Genomic DNA, 24,059 nt, shown 5'->3' with positions numbered 1-24,059 from the left:
GCTGAATTCAACTTTTAATTTGTTTTTCCAGCATCGCTCCAACATTATGGCTGTCTAAGAAGTAGAGGAAAAGCATGCACTAAATAAATAAATAAGAATATAAAGTCTTTTATCAGAAATGTTCAATTTGTCTATAATTAGTGCATCAATTATTTCACAGCAGTGGTAGAGCTAGAACGTTTTATTTGTGGGGGTTGAGATGTGTCAAATGTGAACAGCAGAGTGGAAGCCCATTAGAAATGGAGTGATCAAAAATATGTATTTCTAACAGTTTTATTAACTGTTATTAATATTAAAACAACAGTTCTTTTTGCTGAGGTGCTATTACTGATGTGAAGCAGTGGCAAAAAAATGTGTATAAATTGTTGAAAGTCCAAGACTTCTTTTAAAAACAAAGCTTTTGTTATTTTTGCAATGCTTAAATAAGCTAGTTTTGAGGTTTTGTTGATCTCTGTCAATAATGAGACTAATATTGATTTAAAAATTGAAGAGCTTTATTCTTGTCTCCTGTATCTTCGCCCCTTTTCCAAGGATTTGTAAGGAAATATCAAAACTAGGAGTTTTGCAAGTACCTGGAATGTTTCTGTGAGACTGCTGTGATTCTTTTGCAGGCCAGGATCACATAGAATCCATTAACAGGAAGCATGGTACCTGTTCTCCCTTTACGACTGTTAGCATTTTTCCTGCTCCGGCCCTCGTTTTTTTCCAGTGGCCCCTGATTTATGTCCGAGCTAAAGAGAAAGAGCGCTCCGGGGGATCGAGAGTGTGCGTTTGGCAGCGGACAGAGGCGGGCTGGTATCAGGCTCGTGGGTGAGGGTGTGTGCTCTGACAGCTCATCAGTGGACAATAAGGCCTTGGCTGTTAATGTCCTGCTACCTGGCACACTGCAGGGTCACAATCTGCTCCAGATGCCGGAGGCAGACGTCCAACTCGAGGTGACAGAGGGAGGGGAATCGGCGATGGAGAGGCAAAAAAAAAAAAGAGAGTGAACTCACTGATAAATGAATGGGACTAGACAGGCGCACACGCACGCAACTACATGCACCACCAGCCAACTCTGAACTCGCTGCCTCTTCCACACAGCGCTCTCACTGGCAGTTACTGTAGCAACATCAGGGATAATATCTCAGCACATATAAATGAAATCTCTCTTTCGCAGCCAGTGAGATTGAAAATTTATCTGTTCAGAGCAATCATGCATAATTCGAGAACGGGGTCCAGAGCAGACACTCGTACGTGTGTGTATGTGTGTGTGCGCATTCACACTTCCACACACCGATACAAGAGGGACTTATGAACTCAATTTATCCAGCCAGACAGTTCTTGATTCTGCCACTTGGGATAATCGTCAGGATGTGGTACTCTGACCAAAACCCTGCGTCTAAACCCAGGCAGGATATAAGGTCATGTTGGAGTGGAACTCTAGCCATGCAGCACCCAGACCTCAAGTGCTCCAGCGGTTTTGTGGTTATCTGCTGTAGCCAGCTGTCACAGTACAAAGCTTTTCAAGAACGTCCGCTCTCCTTTTCTGCTGCCTCTCATCTTTCGCCCCCCCCCCTCTTTCTCTCATCACAATTGGTCAATTAGCCCAGCTCTGTCTGCAATCTGATTTCAGGAACTTTTGCTACGCCTTGTTTTACAGTTTTCTGCTAATGCATCAACTGCTGATGAAGTGAGAGAGGATTCTACGATTGATTTGTTTGTAAAAGAAGTGGCTTGAAAGGGAAACGACGTGCTTGAAAGTGACTGAGTGGACACCGGTGCATAATACATGTGACGGCGCGTGTTTAAAAGGTTATCGCCACTACTTCAAATTAGGTCAGCTGGAGACGGTGAGAAGAGAGGAGGCTGTGCTGCTGGATGTATATCATTTAAATTCTGTTTTCTGTCTGTCACTGTCAGAGACAACATGGATAAGAGTCGCCTCTGTATGGCATACATCAGCAAGACGGATGCGGGCAGAGGAGCAGTGGGCTGATCTGCAATCTGCCATGTTTCTGGCCTCCAGGAGAGCAATCCAAAGTGCACAGCTCCCCCTACTGGTCACACTTTGCTTAAACGTTCATGCAAATGCTCGAGCTGCTCTGTGTCAAAACCATTTAACTGTTTTGGTAAACCAAACCAAAAAGATGCTACTGTTTATGTAAATGTGTATTAGGAATGAAAACATGATCAGATTTATTTTTTTTGTCCTGAATAATTACATTTAAATTAAATAAAAACTAGCTATTTCAATTTTATGTAAAGTGAAATAAAAAATTACATTTAAAAAACACAATAAGATAATTAATTTTGATCTAACAATGTAATATTGAGCATAAAACACCATACAAGTCTCAACCCAGTTTAAACCATTGCTATGAGGAAACTGTTTCAAACTTTCAACTAAACTCATTGAAAATATCCCTTTTTATGCTAAAAATAAAAATTATTTTGCCCTCAAAATAAAAAGAAATGTTCCTCTTTAGCCTCTAAGGAATATTTTTTTTCAAATTATCCTAATCGGTAATTCCTAGATGTTTCAGGAGACTTCAGGATGATAAATGATGGTAAAGGAAGTTCAGAGCAGAGTATCCAGGACCTCGAGTAGTGTGTGCATGAACCACATCTAAACTAAGGTGATAGGCCAGATCAATGAGAACAAATCAGATTCTAGGGATTTAGATTTTTTTCTTAAATTACAAAAAAAATGTTTTTGGAGAAGCAGATCAATACTGGACATAAAAAACTATGAATAGATACATGAAACACAGTATTTTGATCTATAGCATCTATAGTTTTAGGGAAAAGTCACCAGAATAGCATCGAAGTTTAGTGTTTTTGGACTGTAATTAATAATCAGAGGCTAAAGAGTCACTGGATATTCTTTATTACTAATATGTCTGGTCACATGCTGATCAAGTTGACAATAAATGTTGCTTTGTCAAAGATTATATCTAGTTTACATCAATAAGAAAAATTTACATTTTTTTAAACAAGATGATTTTTGTTCTGCATCTGGGGCTATAGGGGCGATATGATACGTATCCCATTGCATGTCTCACGATATGATACATAGTGCGATATATATTCCAAGACTGTAATTTTTATGACAGAAGAAAATTCTACCTGAATATGAATACATATTTCATTCTAATAAAATGGTAACATTATTTTCATTCAATGACATTTAATCACAAGCTGGTTCAGCAAGACCTTGTTGTTTTGGTCGCGGTGTCGAGATGCTCAAAGAGGCTCATTGTGCTGTCATGGAGGCTCATAAATAATCAATTAAATATCGTCTTGTCAGCATTTTAAATCAATACAAGTATCACCAAAGAAATATTATGATATATTTCCAAATATATTTTTTCCCTACACCTCTACTTCACAGTTTAAAGCTGTGCATTTGTCAGATTCATAGTTTATCTGCTTAAATAGCACAACAATTTAGAAATATCTCTCTTTTTAAAAGATAATTCAAAACATTTATCATTCGTGGTTAAAATCGGCTTTTAATCTGAAAGGGTTATGCAATCTTTAAATGAAAATGTGCCCTTCTGCACAGTCTGAGCTAACCCTGGATGCATCTTCACTGACAGAAATCCAAAATGCTGTCATTTTAATTAAACGAGAGCAATCCACCCAGCCTGGAGTGTAAATGAGCCGCATGATGAAACACGTATGAACAAAAACACAGCAACACTTCATGCTGCGCAGGGCTGAGCGGAGCAGCAGATATACGAGTGCAGAATCAATTGGTTCCCCTGCTAACTGACCACACGCACTGTCTGCTCCGGTCCTCCACGGCTCTGATTACCATGTGATTAACCTCCACGAGATGAAGCGGGCCGCTAAAGACACAGCAAAGGTTGAAGGTCGGCCCTCAGACAAATGCTCCAGCATGAAGCTCGGCCTATTAGACCAAAGGGCGTGCAAGATTTTGTCCTCAAGCATCTTTTTGAAACAGATTGTGGGTGTTCACCCAGAAGGACTCAAGAGTTAAATACCTGCAGCATGCAAGGACAAATGCTTTTGTATAAGGGCTAAAATATAACCAAACTCTTGAACTCGCATTAGCAGCTATGAGATGGGCTGCAGGTGGAGCGAAAAGAGAGGAGCCACGCTAAAACATGCAATCAAACCTTCAAAAGTTTGTTAGAAACCAAATCCAGATGTTTATCTTTTTTGTTTTTTGGTGCTTTTAAATCTGGGTCACTCACAGCACCCAGCATGATGGATGAAAAACTGTCCCACTTTAATCTTGTTTTGATGTTGTAAAAACATTCCCGGTGGTCTTTTAATCATGATTATTATGTTTTTTGCCTATATTAAAAAAAAAAAAAAACTCAAAATTTGTGTCCGAGTTGGTGTTAAATAAGCCTGCCCTCATTTCCCATTATCCCTTTATTTACACTCTCTTGGCGAGCAATTTCGGAGCCATCCAGCCATACAGTTTTGAGCCAGATTTTTAGCTTGGATGAGGAAAACAAAGACGTTCATAGATCTATTTGTCTGCAAGTGAATGCATAAGTAGGGAGCTTATACAACAAGCTTTTACAAACAACATTTTTGAATACTCAAAAACTATTTTAATTTTCTTTAAATATGTCTTTCATCTTGATGAAAATGCCACAACAGTGTATTAAAAACACAATTTTCATTGGAGTGGCTCTTTAAGTGAAAGTGACAGCATGTTGGGGATATATTATGCAAAGTCTTTATTTTAGTTTAGGCATTAATTATAATAGAAAATATGTCACGACAAAGAAACCGCCTGATGCCAGTGTAAAGGTATTTGCCCGGCTTATTCGCTGCAGCGCTCCAGCTCTGAGTCGCTGTCAGCTTAGCTCACCTGTCAACCTTCCATCCCGATTTGCCAAACTTTGAGCGATTTGTTGGCTGCAGGTAAGACACTGACAGCTTATAAGAACTTTACTCAATTTCACTTAAGGACAAAAAAAAAAGTAATACAGCTTTAAAGCAGAAATAGTCACCATTTTATCCCACCAATGGCGGAAAAGAAAATGACTACCTCTTTCCCTTCAGCTCTGTATGTTTTTTATTGCATCTCAGCTAATAGGTTTCTTGGCCTGCAGCTGTTTTGAGCATAAAACTCTTTACATTTTTTTCCTGTACACTACCTGTCCAGTCAGGAAGTTGGCAGGGAGCTGATAAAAATGGTGGAGTTTCCTAAGACATGCTGCTATTTGTAATAGCTATACTGGATTATGTATTTTCTGCATAAAATCAGAACAAAATGATGTATATTGTCTTTTAATTTAATTATCAATCTTGTATCACTGTAGATGCATGTAGGAGTTGTTCAAAGGACCCAAAGACTGTCTGGGTCTCTTGTGTTTATATTATAATAGAAACATAACAGAAACATCATATAACAGGCAGATGGAGTTTTCTACAGTACAATTTTTCACCAAAAGAAGTAATAAAATAATACAAACAAAAACTTGAAAGGTCTAGCTTTAAAAGATGATTGACAGCTTGTTTGTTTTTATTGCCCCCAAGTGGCCAAACGTGTTACTGCAGGCTTGAGGAAAAAAAGTTATTTGTTTACAATAATTTGTCTGAAATTAAAATAGGTTAAAATGTTCCATATTTTATGTAAAATGTAAATAAGCTTTGATATTTTCTTGAATTACCAAATTAAAAAAATATATATTAGAAAAAGTCATGTTATATAATCTATATTGAATGACAGGTGGGCCATTTTCAATTTAAATGGATGTGAGAATGCTAAAAAAAAAAAAAAACATTTTTATACATATATATGTTCCTGTCTTATACTTTTAAGGTGGATGGGCGAGACCCCTCCCAACATGACTAGTGGAATTATCGATCTCATGAAATTTGTCCATTTAAATTAGAAAAAAGCAAATGCACATTAGCAGGTGCGACTGAAAAATTGTACACATCATGGCAACCATTTCTGTAGAATCAGTTCAACTGGGCACACTAATAAAACATGGCAAAAAAAGTCACATTTACAGCATAGTTACTGTCGATTTTGTGTTTTAGTCATGTCAGTCTTGCTGTTTCTTGTTATTTTTATGAAGAACGATGAGAAATAAAACTTTCTGGTGCACATGTTTAAATGACACACTGTTATAAAAATATAAATAAAGTTATAAAAAAATATATCTCACACTTTTGTGGGTTTTTTTGGATAGAAAAGAGGTTCTTCAACTATATTTGATCAAATTACTCGTCCAATTATATATAATTCTTCCAAAACCCCTTTTTTACCTTGTCGCTTTCTCATGTTAACATACCTATTAGTAATGATGGATGCATGAAAGTAAGAAAAACTTGGAAAAAGGATTGTGTTTACCAAACCTGCCTTGAAGCAAAACTCCATCGTCTCCGTTCACAGGGGCACCGTGATAAAAACAACTCCTGTTCCTCCTTCAAGATCTTATCTGAACGCTCTTTATCTTTTTGTTTACCACAGACTCAGATGCGAACAAGAATAAAATCTCCTTTTCAATCGGATGCTTTTTTTTTTCTCCCTTTGGTGCACGTGTGTGTGCTTTTTTTTTTATTAGAAAAGACTAAGCTGCACTGCAACACACTCCTTTAAGACCATAAAAACAATGTGTGGCAGCGTTCTAAAAAGTGTACGCGCACACGCTTAGGTACAGCTGCTCGCACAAACAACCACACATCAACTGAAGCAATCGTTTAAGGTCTCTGAGGCCTCGATAAGCTTCAGTAAATCACCCGCCATCCAGCAGCGAGTTTTACTCCCCCCCCCTCTAGATGTATGTTGGGTTATGACCTGGAGGCAGGATGTTATTTGTTGCTTTTGTCTCAGTCCGTGTTGACTCAGCCTCTCATCTTTGCTTGTAGGCTAATAGAAAAAAAGGACTGTAGATCTACAGGAAGCTCAATGGGCATCATTTTTAAAGTCTTTTTATTTTTTCAATATCTGTCTGGCACCTTTTTTTTTTTTTTCTTGGAGCTTAAATGAGGCAGAGTGGAGCCGATGCTTTGAAACAGACCTTATCAGTGAGTGTGAATATGAAACGCAGAGAACGGAGGCTGAAAAGGTTAAGAAATACCTGCAGACCATCATTTTCCCCAGAGGCTGTTATCACAAATTACTGAGCGTCCTGCCTCCTTCACATTCCCTTTCAGAGAATCTTTGGTTGCAGACAAAAAAGTAGCAAAAAATAACATTTCCAGCTAGAGAATTATTTTTTAAAGTCTGTTTCCATTTTCCTACCAGCAGACATCATCTATATTAAATATTTGCTTCCTAAATGACTAAACTGCATCGCCCTCCTCTAATCCCAACCTGTTCTTTCTTACCTTTACACACTCTGGTGTGAAACAGCCTCTACCAGGCTGTCATCCTCTACAATAAATCATCTAACACAAACTGGCAATTCCAACCTCAACGGCCCACCCGCTGCTTCTCCTGTGCTGTCAGCAGCTGGCAGTTAAGAGGTACAACCACAGACTGAGGATATATGAAGGGGTCCTTCAGCGATGACAGCATGAGTGAGAACATGAACCGTGATGCGATGGAGACAAGGCTGCGAATGCACACTATGAAGGAGGCGGCGCCGCGTCCGCTCCACTTCACAAGCATCCGGACGGTCTTGGTGGCCCAAACGGTTGAAACGAGCGTTCAAAAAATTACTGCAATGCGCAATTCTGCCACTAGGGGGAGCAAAGGAAAAGCAGCCAATGCAGGAAAAGATTTTTGGACATTTCTTTGTATTTTGCACACTTGAATGACATTGTGAAATGTGTTGTTACAAAGGATTTGAATCTTGAGGTAAATTCCAAATTCTTATGTTGACAAATTTTTGCATGATTAATTTAGTTAATTGTTTTACTGATTTGCACATTTATATGTTAAGAAGGATGATTATTTTTTTTCTATAGCCCCCTCTTGAGGTTGCAATCAAGATTGCCTCATTGTCAGATGTAAAATTTTCAGTCTGTTTAAAATTGAATAAACCATTTTTTTAAAAAGTGAAATCTATTTTATTTGAAATCCATTTGTCTCTGTGAATAAATGGGTAACAATGAGTGATTAGTGATTAGCTTGGTTGAAGCATTTTTTTCCAGCTGAGATAAAACAAAGCAAAAATAAAGCTACAGATTATTATTAAAAAAACTGTCCTAAACTGGCATAATCATAATTAAAAGACCACAGGGAATGATGTTAAAATAGATCAAAAGAGGATCTGAGTGTGACTTTAAGAAGTGTTCTGATTTGTATTCAGTTGGGGAGTTTCTTTTGATTTGAAAATCCTTTCTATCTCTTTGAACTGTGCACAAATATACATGAGAGTCCAGGAACAACAGGAAGCATCCGAAACAAAAATACTACAATAATCAAATCTGGAAAACTCATGATTGCATTAATGAAATGTTTGAACAAACCTCTGTACCATGCTGGTTCCATTCCAGCAGAGCCGGCCTTCACCAGACGAGAGATGTCTGTCACACAGCTGATCTGCAAGGCCGCCGTAGAATGTGCTGTAAGGCCGCAGAGTTCGTAAGAAGTCCCTGGAAAATAGGATATTACATGTAGGTTAAAAAATAAAAGCGTCCCTCTGAAGCTTTATGCATCTCACCCCCACCTACCGTCTCTTGCTGGTAAATGCTTCTCCTGTCGCTTTGACTGGAGCTTGAAGCGGGAGCGATGCCCTCCTGCTGCCGTGATGCACGCTGACCGACTCTGCAGGCCTCCTGCTGGGCGAGCCGCACGACTTCTGGACCTGAAATCCAAAAAGACACTCCGACTGAAAATAGGGGACGTGTATTTCTACGACTTGATGACTTTCTTTGTTGACATCCTGACCAAAAAAAGCTTGTTTTAAAGTTCCACTGAAAGACTAAGTGCACTTTGAGGACCAGTGTTGACTGAACACGTCCATCCCTGACAGTGACTCCAGTTGTCCACCAGGGGGAGCTGGGGCGTCTCTATTTATGCAGAGATTAAGCATCCTGTCACTTTATGATTAAAATCAGAAAATGTATTTTATTGTTTAAATGTCTCGTCATCTATAGATCTCTTGGATATTGTCTATCCAGGAAGTAAGACAAAATATATTTCAGTCCTCTAAAGTTTGTCTTATTGAATCTAAACTGCTCTGGATATTGCACCTTCTTCTCACTTGAACCAAACAACTGTGCCAGCAGCAAACTCTTGCACAATAACTGTCTTAGGTGTGTTTGAAATGCTTTATTTTCCATTTCTCCAAACAGATTTGCAGGTGACAGTGCTTTTGCCCACTGCAGAGCCCGGGGCATGCTCCAAACTCCAAACTCAGGACAATCCTGACTCTTTTTTTCATGATCTGAACCTGTTTTGAGATGGAAGCTCCGTTTCGCAAAGCATGTCCGACAGCATCGTGCAGCAGCGTGTGAACTCCCAGGAGGACTTGCTCCAAATCCAGTGTTCCGTGCATCCTCGCTGACAGGCCCTCCAGCGAGCTGACAAACTCCCTCCAGTGGGTGTCGATTTCTGCCATGCTTGCCAAACAGCCTCGCATCACATTGAGGCAGTAACCCCTGCAAGGCTTGGACTGGGTTAAGCCCTGTGGAGCAAATTACTGTGGATCAGTGCTGCCAGTAAAACGTTTCATTAATTCAGATCAATAAACTCAATTTGGAGACACACATCCATACCTGGCAATGAGGGCAGAACTGCATCTTGAGCAGGGCCCGCCTGCACTCGCGGCTCAGCTGTAAGTGGTCGGTGGTATTGATGACCTCGATGCTGAGATGCAGCGCCTGAAGCAGAAGCTTCCCAGAGACCCCAGAGGAAGTAATCTGATCGGCAAGCAGGCCCGGCGCTGCACCAAATGGTCTGACATCACGGCTTAATGATCTCACACACTCAGCGTAGCCCGGCGATACATCGCCGCGGCCCGAGTTTATCAGATGTTTGTAGACGAGTGGGAAGAGGGCATCGAAGAACCGCTGCACCAGCTCATCAACGCTGAGCTCAGAGCCCAGAAGAAAGAGGCCGACGTCGGTGAAGAGCTCTCTGACTGCGCCCACGGCCTGATCCGCCATGCTGGGGTAGGACTCCTGGAAGATGGTGTTGGTGTGATTCTCTGCCTGCCGGATCAGGACTTCAAAGGTTTCTATGGGAACCAAAAAAGAAAAGAATATGACAGTTTAAGTAACAAGTAAAAGAAAGAGACAGAAGAGAAACAGTGAAAGCAGGAAGCTAATTAGTTCTTATCAGATATTGTATCACAGAGAAGATCAATTATGATTAGAGCTACAGTCCATAGAGTGGAAATGAAGCACTTCTGTTGAAGTAGAGCAGCCAAGATAAAAATAAATCAGATGTTAATTTTAAAGTGTATTGTGATAATAGAAATGTAAACTTGATGAACATTTTGTAAAGCAAAAAAAGCATTTTAATGTAACACCTCAAAAGTCATTTAAAATATTTTTTTAAAAAGAAAATACTGACTTTTTAAAATAAAATAGTGTTTTGCTTGAGATGTGCTAAAAAAATAATAATAATTTAAATGATCATGTAAATAAATACAATTTTACCAAGGAAGAACAAATACACACTGGGATAAAGAACAAATGTTGAAAATGACATTAAATTAACGTAGACTAGAAGGTACTGGAAACCCCACAGCATCGTCTGCATATATGGACATTTTATTTCACAATAATCCTACATTCAGTTTAACAATAATTCAGTCGTACAGACGGGTCAGCAACGATAATATTGAAAAGAATAATGACGTGTATGATAAGCTTTCTAATGAGTGGAAGAACAATCTTGTCGAAGCGTTTGAAAAGATCACGGTTTTCCTTATTATTATTTAAATGATGAAAAGCTTTTGCTGCATTGTTGAAATATTAGATTTACAATTCAGTACAATTACTGTTTTTTATATGTATGCGTATGTATAAATCTCTAATAAATGGACCTAAAACCAAACCTGGTTAACAAGAGAATTTATAAACACATTTTTTTATATTTTTGATGCTCTTGAGGACTTCAAATATAGTGTCTAATAATGAATGGAGCTACACAGAATTATTGATACGAGGAATATTATTTAATAATCACAAAGACTATATTCTATAAAGGCAGATGACTTGTGTTTGCAGCTTTTTAATTATTATAACTTGAGTTCCCTGTAGTGGTTTTACTGCATTTCTGCTGTGTTCTACATCAAACCGGCCAAAAGGGACGTTGGTACTTTGTTTATGATGAATGTATTGATCAGATTCAGATTTATGTAAAATGTCTGTAAAGCAGTAAGAATGAAGAACAATCTGTGAGAGGTTTGGTTTACTTGAATTTTTGTTATTTTTATATTTTTCCTGATTTTTTTTTTTTATTTAGTTTTTTGTGACACTCACTGCATGTTTGTGTTTCTGTTCTTTTCCCCAAACAATTTTTTGAAGCTTTAAAGCCTTTGCAGTCGTTTGCTCTCATTCAAAATGACAGAGAAATCATGCTGCCATAATTCATAATCAATATTAGAACTCGAGACCACTTCCAGAGTGTATGATAAAGATGAGTTAACTTTGTTTAAAAAATTTCATTTCTTTTGTTAAAAAAACGTTCTGACTGAATGTTTTTTTTTCACATTTAGTTGATTTGTAGTTTTTTTTCTGGTTTCTTTAGATGTTGGATTTGGGAGTCGTCGTTTTATGCTCTAATATTTAGCGCATGTGCAGCAGAGCTGTTGTGACATAAAGAAGGTTTAATCATTCAAACAGAGCGTTTCTGTGACAGATTGACTGACAGCGATTTATAAGGAGAAATACTCGGAAATGCAAAAACAAAATAATTACTTATGACATTTGCTCTCTTTCATAAGAAAAATGCCACAAATATGTGTTAAAAACTCAAAAAACATGATTTAAGAAATGAAGATTAGCAAGAACATGTTAAGAAAAAGGTATCAGAGCGTAAAGTAATAGCTGTTTATTTCTCATTAGAAGTCAATGTGATTTTGACTTCTTGGAGCCAGCAGGTACTTCCTGTTTGGAACGAGATTAAGGAGGAGGACTCACTGAGTCCAGTTCTCTTATACAGACAATAGTTTCAATCCAGAGTCGGACTCAGGTAGCACAGTGATATCATAACACACGTGATGACATCCTGAAGTAAACATATCCTGCTAAGAGATCAGCATGTGAGACCACAACAGTCAAGTTTGTCCTCCATAGTCAGAAAAAAATTTATTATTATCATTATTCAGCTAAATTTTGCTATCAGACATAATGAAACCATAAACATGAAATCAGTTTGGTAATAAATCAAATCCAAGAGTCACAAGCATACAAACTCTTACACAGTAACTGAACCAAACTGAGCTTTTTCACTAAAGAGTGATGCAGATCACTGACAAACTGTGAGCTCCTGTTGTGTCAACACCAAAACATTTTATACCTCGACGTCTCCTCTTGCTGATCAAACTCTCCAAGTCTTGTTCTGATTTAAAAAAAAGTCTCTTTCAGACACGATATATCATGGACTTCCATAAAACCTCCGGTCTAGACTGAGATTATCCTGTGACTGCGAGGGCGGTTTCACGGTGCAGACCTGTCTGTGCAGCTGCACACTTCATCCAGGAAGAATTAAAAACATTCGAGCGGTTGAAAGTAAATGAAACCAAACCCTTTTAGAAGTGGAGGAACACGGCGTTATCACAGGACCTGAACACTCCATTAAGATTGCACAGTTTTGGAGAAATAAAGAACACAAAAAAAAACAATATTTAAGGTGGACTTTTTTGGTTTTCACTTTGGAGGGAGGACAGAAAAAGGTGCATAGGGAAGTGGCTAAAGTAAGGAAGGCTGAACCTTTACTTCAAATAATTGACAAGTGGGGCCAACACATTTCCAAAGCCAGATTTATCAAAGGTTTATGGCCAAATGAAATGAAAGTGATTCTTGGGAGAGCAGACGAATGGTGCAGAAACACTAATGGCCCCAGGGCAGCACTTCAAGTGAGAGCAGGGAGAAGGATGTGATGGAGGATGCTGGCACTGTCATCCATAAGGATGAGCTCAAAATGTTCACCAACTTTTTAATCCTGGTAACGGATCTTCACGTAAACCCAGTGTCAGCACATTCTAGTCAGGAAGAACACAATTGATAATCCCAAATTCTCAGGATTTTTTAGTAAAAAAAAACTTTCACAAACTACCAAGAAAAAGCTCAATAAATTAAGGTTTTTATTTCATCATCTAAAAGTCTTGACATTTGTTTACTGAATAGATAAACATCTAACTATTTGATAGGAAAAATGTGCCAAAACATCATTAGCAGGAATAAAAGTCCATTTACACATAAAATCAAAATGACTACTGACACAACAAGTTCATTTTTCATCTCTTTGTGTCTCTTTCCTAAGGTTTACCCCGACTAATACCTGAACCACAGCTTTTCACATCATGTGCTTATCATGAGTTGTGAGGTAAGAGTCGGGGTAAATGCCTGGAGCTGCCCAGGGGGCTGAGAGTCTGACAGGGGGCAGCCAGTGTGATGAGGGCTTAGATGGTCTAAAGCTGCATAATGTGCACCGGCGTGGAAAGATTGACCGAACGCCCCCTGGTGAGGGTGACTGCAAGGGGAAACAGAGAGGGGTCCGGCACGCCTGTGGGCACAACATTTGAAGTGGAAAGCACGAAACCATGAAGTACCAGGCCCTGATTTTTATCTGGAGTCCCCTGTGATTGTGCGTGGACGTGTAATACCTCGCAAGATCTGAGAGTATTAGAGTTCTATTATGTGTGAATAAAAAAAAAAAGAAATCCTGACAAGCTGTGCGGTCAGGAAGCAAAGAGAAGGCGACACAGACAATAGCGGCAGATGCGATAGTGCGGTTTGAGTGTGAGTGGAGCCACACACAGGAGCAGGGAAACAGAGGAAATAAGCACTAATGGAGAACAGTTAGAGAATATTACTGCTCACAGGTGTATAAAGCAGAACAGCTGCAATTATAACCTAATGGTTTACAAAACATTAAAAACCAATTAAACAAGACTTTTTTTTAAACGCCTGCACAGAACTTTATTTTATTTTTAGTTTTTATCATTTCAGCTTCAAATGACAAGAATGTGGATATCTGCAGGTCCTCGGATAGCAAGCAATAGTTTATTTTTCTAGTATCTAACACAAAAATGTGCTTATAGAACAGGTATATATGTAGAAATATCAACAGACTATGTATGACATTGATGTTTTCAATGTGTGAGTAAAATGCCTTCCTTTTATTTTAGTTTCTTTTTACTAAAAACTGGACCAAAACAGTAACTACTGTATTATGTTTCTGCTTAAAGACCCACTCCAATGAAAATTATGTTTTTCCCATATTTTTTATCATTTTTCTCATGATGGAGGACATTTAAAAAAAATGATTAAAGTGATTATTTAAATCATAATTGATCAGGATCAAATGAAAACCTACAGCTTGAAAAAGCTCAACTTTGTGACGCAGCAACTCTCCCTTATCTGCTCCAATTCTAAATCCTCCACTTGCAGACAAATAGATCCATTAACGTCTTCATTTTCCACATCGGAGCTGGAATCTGGCTTAAACTTAACGGTTGGATAGCTCTGCTATGCTAATGTTAGCTTGTTCTATAAGCTGGCAGGAGAGAGTGCAAACAAAGGGATGATGGGAAATTAGCCGAGGATAACTTCTGCGCCAACAGTCCCGCCCGCAACTCAAAGGGGGAATTTCTAATGAGTAATTACTGCTCTGCAGAAAAAAAAATGACACTAGCTTTTTGATTTTGGCTAAAAACAGCATAATCATGATTAAAAAAAGACTAGGAACGATTTTAACAATAGAAAAAAATAAAGTTGAAGTGGGGCTTCAAAATATTTCTATATTTCAGTATTAAAAATATGCTTATGGTGGATAAAGTTTTTTGTTTTGTTTTTTTTATCAGCATTGCCTCTCAGTCGGAGACCTTGACCAGCAGGCAGGCTGCAGGGTAAGCCTGAAGAGAGAAACACCAGGACAGGAAACAGGAGATGAAACGGTAATATTAGAGAAGATAATGAGAAAGCTTTTATTTTGTACTAAAACTAAAAAAAATAAGAGCCTTTGTTTAAACTCTGAGTCACCTTCAGAGGCCTCCATGTTCTTGGCAAAAAACTAATGCTTTTGATCTTAATAACAAGCAATCATGGGGACAAAATATCAACTGTCTACTTAAAATGTGGCCAAAAATCATAATCTAGAGATGAAAAGATAAAACTTTTCCACATGCTGTACTTGGAGCTAGTTGTCAGAGGTTAAAACATCCAAGCAGAAGAAAAGTAAAGAGTTTAAACAGGATAGGATGCAGAAGTGTTATTGTTTGTGAAAACCAACACAAAGAGTGTCTGTGCTTTCTCACTTCTCTGACGTCTTATAAAGGAGCTTCAAGCTCGATATTCAAAATTCACCTCCAGCTATTGTAGCGCAGCAACATGAAGATTAGAAAAGATGCAGAGTGGCATGTTCTAGTGGATTTTTGTGTGCTTTTAAACTAGGAAAAAGTTTAGCACATGGAGAAAGGAGAAACCGAAGCAACACAAACTAAACTGTGTCACCCCATAGTGTTTTATTAATCGCTTAAAAATGTAAAAATATATAGATTAAAAAGATTGTATAGTCAGTTATAGCAGCTTTCTGCAACTAAACTTGTCTGTAATCTGTAAATGACAGTATAATACACGTTCAAACATCTGTACCTGTATGGCTACAGCAGCACACAGCTCATCACATTGCATGCATCTATGTCTCATCTGTTTATCCGATCCATAGTAGAACAGCTCATCCTTTAATGCTCAAGTATCTGTGATTAATGTCCAGATTGATGAGCTTCTGATCAGCATTCATGAAAAGTCCTTTAGTCAAAGAACTCCATGACTGAGCTGGGCTCCATGCCTGAAAGGCTTTTAACTTTAATCTGATTTTCCTGTTTTCTACCATTATCGCAGCACTTTGTGTTTTATTTATCGTCGGTTGATCAAGTTATCTGTGACAGGATTGACTGACGAGGTTGTGACTTTCGTTTAAAGGCACGTTGGTCAGCTTTTCTAAATCTATTTCACTTCATTTAATAATTTTCATTTAAAATTTAATGAATATAATAAATTAAAATAGAAAAAGGGTAGAAAAAAGCTTAAAAACACAATTTAATCATCTTTTACTGTTACTAGTATTAACAGAGGTGGTGTTATTACCCTCTTGTACCACAAGAGGGCGACAGACTATTTTTCTGTACATGACAAATCAGTTGGAATCTGCATCCTCGTGAAATCTTATTTCATTTTATTTATTTTTTTTATATTAAAATAAGTTTAGGTATGTACGCATCAATATAAAATTATATGAATGTTCAGATTTTTTGTGGATTACCTCTGGATGTTCTAATATCATTTGATGATGGGGCGCTTGTTTCTGTGATATAAATTTATATGATTGTGTCAGGGGAGGTCAGAGTGGGATATACTGTGTAAACAAAGGCAATTCAATAGCTTTTTGAAGTTTGCAGTGCTTTCAAATTTCATGCTCTCAAATGCCACCGGCTGACCTGCAGCGAGGGCAAAGATGGCTTCTATTAATGCGATTCATCCTCTGTGAATGGCTGTGACCACAACAGAGGAGCGCGGTGACATCTGATAGGCCTCACAAAAGACCCTCAGCCGTCTACGGGGGATGAGTCAGGGCCAATTTGGATCCAGCTCATCTCAAAACACATCATGAAAATCAGGTAATTCCATGCTGGCGCAGTCAGAAAATTATATTTTGGGAAGCACAAAATAAAGAGGCTTCTACTCTTTGTTTATCTGCATCAAGGGAGATAGTTTTGGAATGAAAAAAAATGCAAAGAAAAATGTCATTAGAGTAGGAGCTTGGTTAAAAACTTTTTTTATGAAGTTTTGTACTTTGACATGTTTTACAGTGAGTTGAAATGCATTCATAAAGAGCTGGAATGAATAATTATCCAACCACCATAAAGTGGAGGAGAAGGAGTCACACATTACAGCTTCCTTTATTTTAGAGCTTCTCAGAAAACCGCTTAAGAAACCAAGTCTTTAAAAAAAATCCTTAAAACTGACTCATGAGCCTCCTAAAAGTGATGACGCCACGAAAGCCGAACAAAAATAAAAAAGGATCCAAACTGATGAAGTGTGATGTTTAGGACTATGTTCTGCTCAGCGCTGAAGCAATCGAAGAAATGTTCCTTTTACACAATGTTACCGAACGCACACCTCATCAGGGAACGAGTTTCCCCGTCATCTTCCAGCATCCACATCTTAAAATGTTTGGAAACAGATTCAAGGCCTCCAGTTTCTACAGATTTCAATCTGGCTGAGCTTTTCTACTCGTTGCAAACCAGTCATTCAGCAGCTTGTAGCTCATATTTGTGTGTTTTTATCTGTTACACATTTTTTCATGTTTAGCTGATCTGACGTACATCAACCAAAATGATCCGTGGCTCATCGACCTCAAAATGACTTAAAGAAATGAAGAGAAGAGATTTTTTTGTTTCCTTTATGTTATCAAACATGAGTATCAGGATTTAAAAAATCAATCCTGAGGTACTTTTATGTCTTTTTTAATTGATTTACATCACAAAATAAATTTGCAGGCACATTAAAATGTTTCAAATAGTGTTTTTTACATTCACTTGACACCAACCTTAATGTATTTACTTTACCCTGTTTATGATAATAATAAGGAAAATCAACAAAACCTCTGCTACTGTCAGTGTCTGCCAGACGCACAAAAACAATGTTTCAGCTTTGAGAACATGTTTACTACAACTGTTTAAGTAAATAAGATAACACATCAAAATGCAAATGTTTTTTTTTTTTACAGCTCCAATCAGCCTGGAGATGGAGGTGAAGCGGTGAGCTGTACGTGCTCCAATTTACAAACAAACCACAGAGTCAAAAATGAGCCTTTTATGTTGAGCGTGCATTTTCATGTGTCGAGACGCGTGCAAACATGCAAGAGGAGGGGAGGGGGGGGCAAAAGCAGAGACCAAAAAAACAGGGAAAGAAGTCCAGATCTGATACCTTCACATCAGAAATGTTTTCGTCTTGCAGACTCTGAACTTGACAACAACTGGCCTGCAAACGCCAACAATCTGACCCCCCCTGACCTGCGGAGAGCAGCACACGCTTCTGACAAAAGTTAAAAAGCCTTCAGATGTTTTCCTTGTTTCTCCCAGTCTTCAGCTTCAATAAAGGAGGCTTTGTTTAAAAGTGAACAGTCGCCAGCGTATGAGTGTTGCAGGAGCTTGTTCAGCCTCAGATGAGGAGGGAAGATTTACTCTATAAAAATATAGAAGGTAAAAGACACTTTTTGGGTTCATTTAAAGACCCACTCCAATGAGAAGTGTTTTAATATGGTCCTGTGGCATTTTTCTCACGATGGAGAACATATATAAACAAAATTAAGCTTTTTCTTTCAGTATTTCTTTATTCAAATTGTTGTGAATCAGGAGCAGATTAAAAATGCAATTGGAAAAAGATGCTCTTGTAGACAAATAGATCCATGTATGTTTTCCTCGTCTGAGTTAGTATCTGAGAAATATAAATAAACTATATTTTTTTTCGGATAAATAAAACAAACTTAAGAGAAAATAGTTATTTTTTCCCAAAAAATGAAACAGTTAAAACCTTTTTAACAAAAAGTAAAAAGGCTTCCTGTGTCACATAGGACCATCTCGATGGACCAAATCTACTGATAGGTAAAGTAATGTCAGCAATGAAAAAAAAACTTTATTTTTAAACGTTTGTCATGCTTCTTAGGAAGAAAATCCCCCAAACAACAATTTAAAATTAAAATAGAGCAAATAACTACTTTTTTTATCTTGAGGCACATTTAAGACACTGGAATTTGTCAAAAAGTTTAGTTCTCGATTATCAAACCACTATGGCTTGTGTGCTTTGGAGGCTCGCAGAGTGATACGTTTTTTTATGGGAAATAAAGGCAGGTTTACTCTTGCCGTTCTGCAGTAACTATGTCCTCGAAAATGATACAAGTTGTAAATTTTTGGCAACAATTGGCATAATCATAATTTTAAATATCCTGGGAATACTTTAAAAAATGTATCAAAAGTTGATAGAAGAGGGCCTTCAACTGAATCAGACTTAGCTTACCATCAACACTTAACTTTATTCCATTGTAATTCCTCCTTCACATCAATAAAACATGTTCCTCGCCTCATACATTAACATCTGACAAACACATATCAAGCCAAAGTAAACTCAGCCCTCGTGTAATAAATGCAACATCTCCAACCAAAGCTCCAACAACAGACATTTCCTTTTATTTGTGTGTCTGTCTCCATATGAGCCACACCACTCTGTATTTCAATTTGCTGGCGTTTTTTCCGCTCCCTCTCTCTTCCTGAAAGCTTAAAAGTCAATATTTGGGGATCTGTTACCACACTGGAAGACTTTAAAGAGCACCGTGCAGCGCTTGTGAACGTGCCCTTTAATAAGTTCTTTGGGAAAAAGTTGAAAAGGTCAAGAAAGAGGGGCGCGAGTGTTCCAGTCACCCAGGCTCACCGGTGAGTACCTCAGGCGCTGCAGTTATCCTGAATGTAAAAGACATAGTGATGGAAGCGTGACGGAATGCATGGAGAGTTCACGGGACTTTGGACTCTTCTGACAAGTTTTCAGAGTGAGCACAGACGTCCGTTAAGAAAACAAATCTCTCCAGTTGTAAAAGTAGAATGAAAATAATAATATAATAAAGCTTTCAAAGGTGTCTCTGTGCGAGGTTGTTAAGGTTTTCCTGTGGCGGACCTCAGGGAGCTGTTAGACGCAAGCGGAGGAGTCAACATGGCTGTCAAACGTCTACACACAGCACCCTATTGATTCCTTATTGAACTGAATGGTCACATTGCATGAATGAAGACATGCAGTACCGCATTAAATCACTGAAACCAAAAGCGGTAACCTTCAGGTACTCATTTTCAACATAAAGTCTAAATCACAACTGTCACTTATAGGCGGATACGGGGGGGGTAGGCAAATGCCTGCACAAAATTTTAAGGTCATAGACCGCCGGGTGAACCGATAGTACAAAAATGTTCATGCTCATTTTTTTCCTACAGTCATGCTGTGCGTGACAGATTGTAGCAAACACTCAAACAACACGTAAGGAGGAAGTAGGTGAGCTGCAGGCATGTTGCACAGGTTTTTCTTTTTCAACCTCTCCCCAAACCTTGCAAACTGTGCGGGGGGGCTGTTAGTGCTGTTCAAGTGAGTACCGTGGCAGAGCTAGAACATTTTATGTGTGAGGGGGTGGAATTGGGGCAGAAGAATCAGGAAGGGTGGCAAACGAGAGCAGCAGAGTGGCAGCCCAGATGGTCTGGCATCTACACTACAGGGACGAAGCAGGGTTTTTTTTTTTTTTAGTCACAAGACTTTTATGGTTTGTCACAAAAACCTCGACAAATCAATATGTTTATATAAAAGGTTTGCATCCAAAGGAGGTGCTGAGGTGCTGAGGAGTATCTCCGCAGAACAGAGCGCGGTGGAGCCCCCTCCAGAGCTGAGGAGGGGAGCGCCCGTCAGCTACCCCTCCCGCTCTCTCCATGCCCCTGCATGAAGAAATGGCATCAGCTGTCTCAGAAATGGCCCAAAAAATCCTGATATGCTGAAGAAGATAATCTTGAAGGATAATTTTTCCGCAGCAGATGTTTATTAGCCTGCTTGATGAAGGAGGAAGCAAATTCTCCTGGATTCAACGTTTCAAAGGATGACTCCGGCCCTTAACCTCCGCAAATAAGGGGGGATTACTGTTTTGAATTAAAAATTGGGGAACAAAACTTTTTGCTTTATGACGCGCTCCCCCATAGCTCCGCCCCTGAGTGTGCGCTCCATGTTTCCAGTCAGACTGTTAGAAATTAGACAGAGAGTTAGTTGGGCTGGCGTTCTACGTCACTTATGTATCCCGTGCACACCCCGTGCATGCAGCATTTATGGGCGGTCAGTAAAGAGCCAGTGCGCGAACCTTACAGACAGCTAGAGTGTGATTGTAGGCCTGGTCCCACTGGCTTTCACATCCATATCACGGACAGAAAAAATGTCATCCCCGTGGTACAGACGCTCTCAGCAGTGGACTGGTTGTGCAATGGCCGAGATATGGCCACGGAATAGACGCGCATACACGCGGTACAAAATTTGGCCGCCCTTACACGCAGAAAGCACAAATATTTAGACTGTGGGTGACTGCGTGTGGTACCAGTGTTACCGCTGTGCAATGGCTGTGAAATGGCAATGCAAAAGCAGTTTCAGTGCAAGATCGGGCTGTGGAGCGAATGCCAGCACACGTGCCTGGACGCCAAAATTTTGCATTCGTGTAATGCTGTAGCACGGCTTCCCTGGTCAGTCTGCGTTTGTACCACTGCTTACAGCGTCTATTTAGCAGCTGAGCGCGGGCGTCAACCCCCAGTTGGTGTTACCCATGGGAGGACGTGCTTCCACCCAAAAAAGCAGTGCTCTGGCAGTGGAGTGGCAGTGGAATGGACTCTGGCGTCTGTATCACTGCTATTCCATAAAGTTAGCACGTCTAAGCGCGTGTGGCAGATTTTCCAAATTTTATCTGTGATATGGCCTCAAAAGCCAGTGGGACTGGGCCTTAAGGCACCGTTACACCATTACACGTGTCACAAATGAGTGTAACTAACATTAGCCTTACATTGTCATTTTTACCCCCATGGGCCCTGACAACCCAAAAACCCAACTAAGACATCAACATCCTAAATTAAAGTAATCTGTGAATTAAAATAAATACAGCAGAGGGATTTTACTGCATTTTTGAGGTGGTAGAGTACCAAAACTTGTAACTATAGAACAACCACTAGTGGTTAAAAGAAATCAAAAAGCAGCAATACTGCAACTGCCTGTGCATACCTGTTCTATCAGAACCAAAAATGTGTTTTAAATGGCACAAAAACAGGGACCTGCAATGCAAGCTTCACTCAGAAAACAACTTTTTGTTCATCTAAGGAATAGGCCAGAGTTTGATTTAGCAACTGGCTCCAGGCGGCGATGGACAGACGGCCCATTTACTGACCTGCCAAGTCATTTCTGAAAGTGTTGCTTTTATACTGATGGCTTGCCAGATGGCTCTGTGCAAAAACCACCTGGCATGCCAGGCTATAAAAGCACAACTCTGGGTAATCTCTAGATATGATGCTCTGTACTTTGTAATTTATGTGCGTAAAGTGTTTATTTTTATCATTTTTGAATCAAAACTAGCATTATCTTATGAGTAATAATTGCTAGAAGAGGTTTTTAGATGATTGTGTTTACCAAAATCAACACAAGACACATGCGGGACTCCCAGCAGTAAAACACACTTATTTGTCAATCATGCAGGATGCCGATTACACCAATCACATCTGCCATGTGGCTGAAACTGACAGGATGGGGGTAAAACACAGTCGACAATATTGCTAGGTTTAGAATGACATCTCTTCTGTCTGATCCAATGACTGATCTTTAACTTTGGAAACACGTCCTTTCCTCTTAATGAAAGAACAAATGTAGTTTTCTGAGCAACTGAAGGAAACAAATGCAACTGTGGTTAAATAAGCTGCAGGCATCACAAATTTGTTTTCTTTGAAAATATACTACGTCTGCATTGAAATCTCAGTTTCCTCCAGACTAAAAGAAAGTAATTGTGTGTTTTATGTGCAACTCTACTGACAGAGGATTTCATTTCTTTATGGAATTCTCTTCCAGAACACTAAAAGTAGTTTTGGACATCACACCAAATCTCTAGAACATGGTTAAGACTCTTAGTTCAGTCTTTAGTAGGTTTTTCTGTCCTAACAGCCTTGTGGAAGATCACTCACATTTGCATTTTCTACAAAAATGATTTTAAATGAAAAACTTCCTGTCCTGCATAATCTAATCACAAAAAATGCCCTTAAGACAACAGCCAACAGCCATAAATCTCCATTTCAAATGTGCGCACAAACGCATGTATTATTAGGGCTCACAGTTGAGCAGTGGATGAGAAAAAAAATACCCCAGCATATTTAAATGCACAGAGGAATGGGAAGCAGCACGGGTTATGTTGGCTGTTTGCCTGTCAACATCACACGTCAGAAGCTGCTGAAGTCCACGCTCCTGAAAAGGAAAGGCAATTCTTTAGAAGAAACAACAAGCTCTCACTGAGGAGCGATGACAGAGCCTCAGCCAGACGTCAGGACGTGTCTCCTGTTGGCTAAAAGGCCTGTCTAGCAGAGGAAGATGAAATATATGAAAAGAAAGGAGAAAAAATATATAACGTGTTAGGATAAATACAGTAGGAGCATTTGTGTGTTTGTTTTAATTACCTGCTCTAAATGGTCAATGCTGTATAAGTAAAATGAGCACTTTTTCTCTCAATGCTGACTTTCCTCGTGGCTGTGCGGGGAATGGTGGTAGGGTTCTTGTTGGAAACCCGGCTGGGTCTTTGGTGTGGTATGTTCCTTCAGGCATGTGAAGGTCACGTCATAAGTTAATTGGTTCTCTAAATTGTGCCTTAAGAATGAATGTGCGCGGCCATACGATGGACTGGCAAACTATCTGGGGTAAATCCTGCCTTTTACACATAAATAGCTGAGATTGGACCCAGCAACCCCAGTGTTCCTGAACTGACTGAGTGGTGACCGTGTTACTCTTTTACTAAGGTTTAAAGGTTTAAAGATGCATTCACACCAAACGCGATTCACATGACAAATTCACGTGCCCCCTTCTTTTTAATCGCGCAACAAATTTGCTGCTTGTTACCTGTCAAAAAATGTGTTCCTGAGCTCGACGCCGCAGCTGCATGTGGGAGGAGCTACCAGCTAATGTTTTAGGATGACCGATATAAGGAACGGTGTCTATGGATCTCTCAATTAGAATGTATGTACAGAGGATTTAGAGAAATAAAGTTTATTTATTGTGGAGAGTTCTACAGAAACATCGGTAATCATGTTTCCATGTTTGAGTTTATATGGTTATTGTTAAAAGATTTTACGGTACAGTGGGCTGTGTCTGTATGACAGCCGCTTCCACGGTGTTTCTACGTCTCTGTGGCTGAGCTTGAA

General features: G+C 39.1%; 1 protein-coding gene across 1 annotated transcript in view; it reads right to left on the bottom strand.

Annotated features, from left to right (window-relative positions):
- The window catches only part of gpc5a (glypican 5a), a 142,625-nt gene that overhangs the window by 105,473 nt on the left and 13,093 nt on the right, over positions 1-24,059 (bottom strand). Inside the window, exons 3-6 of the mRNA XM_024296262.2 lie at positions 9,646-10,106; positions 9,321-9,554; positions 8,599-8,732; positions 8,395-8,520 (exon numbers count right to left, since the gene is read on the bottom strand). Of these exons, the coding sequence (XP_024152030.1) occupies positions 8,395-8,520; positions 8,599-8,732; positions 9,321-9,554; positions 9,646-10,106 (955 nt within the window). The remainder of the gene's footprint in view (positions 1-8,394; positions 8,521-8,598; positions 8,733-9,320; positions 9,555-9,645; positions 10,107-24,059) is intronic.

This window comes from Oryzias melastigma, linkage group LG3, assembly GCF_002922805.2.
Source record: "Oryzias melastigma strain HK-1 linkage group LG3, ASM292280v2, whole genome shotgun sequence".
NCBI lineage: Eukaryota > Metazoa > Chordata > Actinopteri > Beloniformes > Adrianichthyidae > Oryzias > Oryzias melastigma.
Note: the sequence above shows the minus strand (reverse complement) of the source record. Positions and strands in the feature narration are given on the sequence as shown.